General features: G+C 44.4%; 1 protein-coding gene across 1 annotated transcript in view; it reads left to right on the forward strand.

The window, feature by feature from the left end:
• The window catches only part of hid1b (HID1 domain containing b), a 25154-nt gene that overhangs the window by 6713 nt on the left and 15941 nt on the right, over window positions 1-2500 (forward strand). The window contains exon 5 of the mRNA XM_080049420.1: window positions 2349-2455. Coding sequence (XP_079905546.1) covers window positions 2349-2455 — 107 coding nt within the window. The remainder of the gene's footprint in view (window positions 1-2348; window positions 2456-2500) is intronic.

A 2500-nucleotide genomic window follows, 5' to 3' on the forward strand; every position in this document is an offset into this window, starting at 1 on the left:
GTGTCGCCCTATGCATGACACTGGTGCAGGAGCTCAGAAAAATCCCAAAGAAATGTTTCAGTTGTTGATACTGCTAAGAAAAAAACCTGGGCGTACAGCAGAAGGTGTAAAATCCATGCACGATCACTGAAGGCTTTACCTCATGTAGATGCACCGACAGTGTTGTTGTAGTTACTCAGAATTCCTCATAGGGGTGACAGAAGTTATGCACTATAGCTTTAACATTAGCCCACTGGCATATTTTACAGCTAAAGGTCCAAACAGAGTGTCAGTGACTGTGTTCTCACCCACTCACACCACAGGAGTGAAGTGGACTAGAGGTGTCATATCTGCTCTGATAAATACATGACAAGGTGCTGCCAATGTTATTCAATAGGAAACTGACAGCAAAGGGCACACAGACAGACAGACACAGACAGACAGACACAGACAGACAGACAGACAGACAGACAGACAGACAGACAGACAGACAGACAGACAGACAGACAGACAGACAGACAGACAAACAGACACTCACTCACTCACTCACTCACTCACTCACACAAACACGTGAACGCAAACTCACTCACTCACTCACTCACTCACTCACTCACTCACTCACTCACACACATTCATTCAACCAAATCATGATAAACTAATAACTTTGTTGCATTAAATTAGAGTCTGGAATTAAAAAACATGTATTTAATTTTGCTCACTAAACATATTCCAATAGACACCTTCCACTAATCTGTCCTCACAGCAGCAGGTGGGCGGCAAAACCAAAATGCCTCCGGTCATTTTCCACCTGCACAATTTCACACTCGCTCCACTAACTTGAACATTTCTTCAAAGGAGTAATGTTAAAGTTAGTGGGGCTCTCTTGCTCTCTCTCTCTCACACACACCCACTCACTCACTCACTCACACACACACACACACGCGCACGCGCACACACACACACACACACACACACACCAATATTGACTCGACACTCAACCCAGTTAAGAAGTGTCCACCCAGTTCTCCTCAGCCCAGTAAACAAACATGGCGGCCTCTCCTACTATGAGGCTCACTCACACACACACACACACACTCTCTCACACACACACACACACACACACACACATACACACACACACACACACACACACACACACACACACACACACACACTCTCTCATGTGGAGTCACTCATTAACCGGAGCTGCTGCCCGTGAAGATTGTGTGGAGTTGATAACATCTCCTTTTAAAAAACACTGCCTTGCCTCTTTTCCATAGCACTATGTACACGGTTGTAGCTTGAGAGCTAAAAACAAAGTAAATACTGTGTGAGTGTAAGAGCCACTTTAGCACATTATTTAAAGGGGCAGTGTGTAGAATTTATTGGTGTTTTTTTTTAGAACAGACCCTAGTAGAAATGGAATATAATATTCATGAGTATTTTCTGTATAATTGCTTTTTTATGATCTTAGAATTAGTCTTTTATATCTACATAGGAGCGGGGCGCTGAGGCCGCCATGTTAAGTTAAGTTAAGTTATCTTTATTTGTCAGTTGTACACAAGGCACATTGAAATTCGTCTTTTCGCATATCCCCTCTCAAGTTACCACACTTCGGAGGGGGTCAGAGCGCAGGGTCAGCCATAGTACAGCGCCCCTGGAGCAGTTTGGGGTTAAGTGTCTTGCTCAAGGACACAATGGTAGAGATGGTGGGCACCGTAGACGCAATACCAGCCTCTGCTAGTTTTACAACTAACACCCTCCTGTCCGGTGCCGGGGATCGAACCAGCGACCTCATGGTTACTGGTCGGCCACCTTTTCCTCTAGGCCATCCTACCACCCATGCACCGCCATGTTTCTACAGTAGCACAGAAGGGACAAACTTAACGGCCTTATGTGTTTTTATATATAGTGGGCGTCCTGGGGAAATGCACCTGTTGGAAGACCAAGAAGAAGAAGTACTATAGAATAAATAACTAAATACATCTTCACCTCATCACTTGATATTGTGGAAAGACTTGAGGCAGTGGTGGATGATGCCATCTTTAGTAACTATAGCTTCTTGTCCTTGAAGGCCACCGTAGCTTCTGTAAATTCTCCCCAAAGTTTCTACAAAACAATATCAATAGCATTTAATCGGGCGCTCTGGTGGTGTAGTAGATAGAGCGCGTACCATATTGGCTCCGGCCTTCGTTGCAGTGGTCGTGGGTTCAAATCCGACCCATGGACCTTTACTGCAGGTCATCCCCCCTCTCTCCCTCTCTCTCTCTGTCTCCCCCATTTCAACTCTGTACTATCTAATAAAGCTTGAAAATGCCCAAAAATTATCTTAAAAAAAAAACAATAGCATTTGCTGTCTTTGTCTTCAGGACTCAGCTGAAGACGTGAAGTCCATAGACAGCTGTGAATACATCTGGGAGGCCGGAGTGGGATTCGCTCAGTCGCCGCCTCTCAACTACATCCATGATCTCAACAGGTAAGATGTTTTTTTTTTTTTAACCTTTATTTATACAGGTAAATC

The sequence above is a fragment of the Ammodytes marinus genome (assembly GCF_949987685.1).
Source record: "Ammodytes marinus genome assembly, chromosome: 20".
NCBI lineage: Eukaryota > Metazoa > Chordata > Actinopteri > Uranoscopiformes > Ammodytidae > Ammodytes > Ammodytes marinus.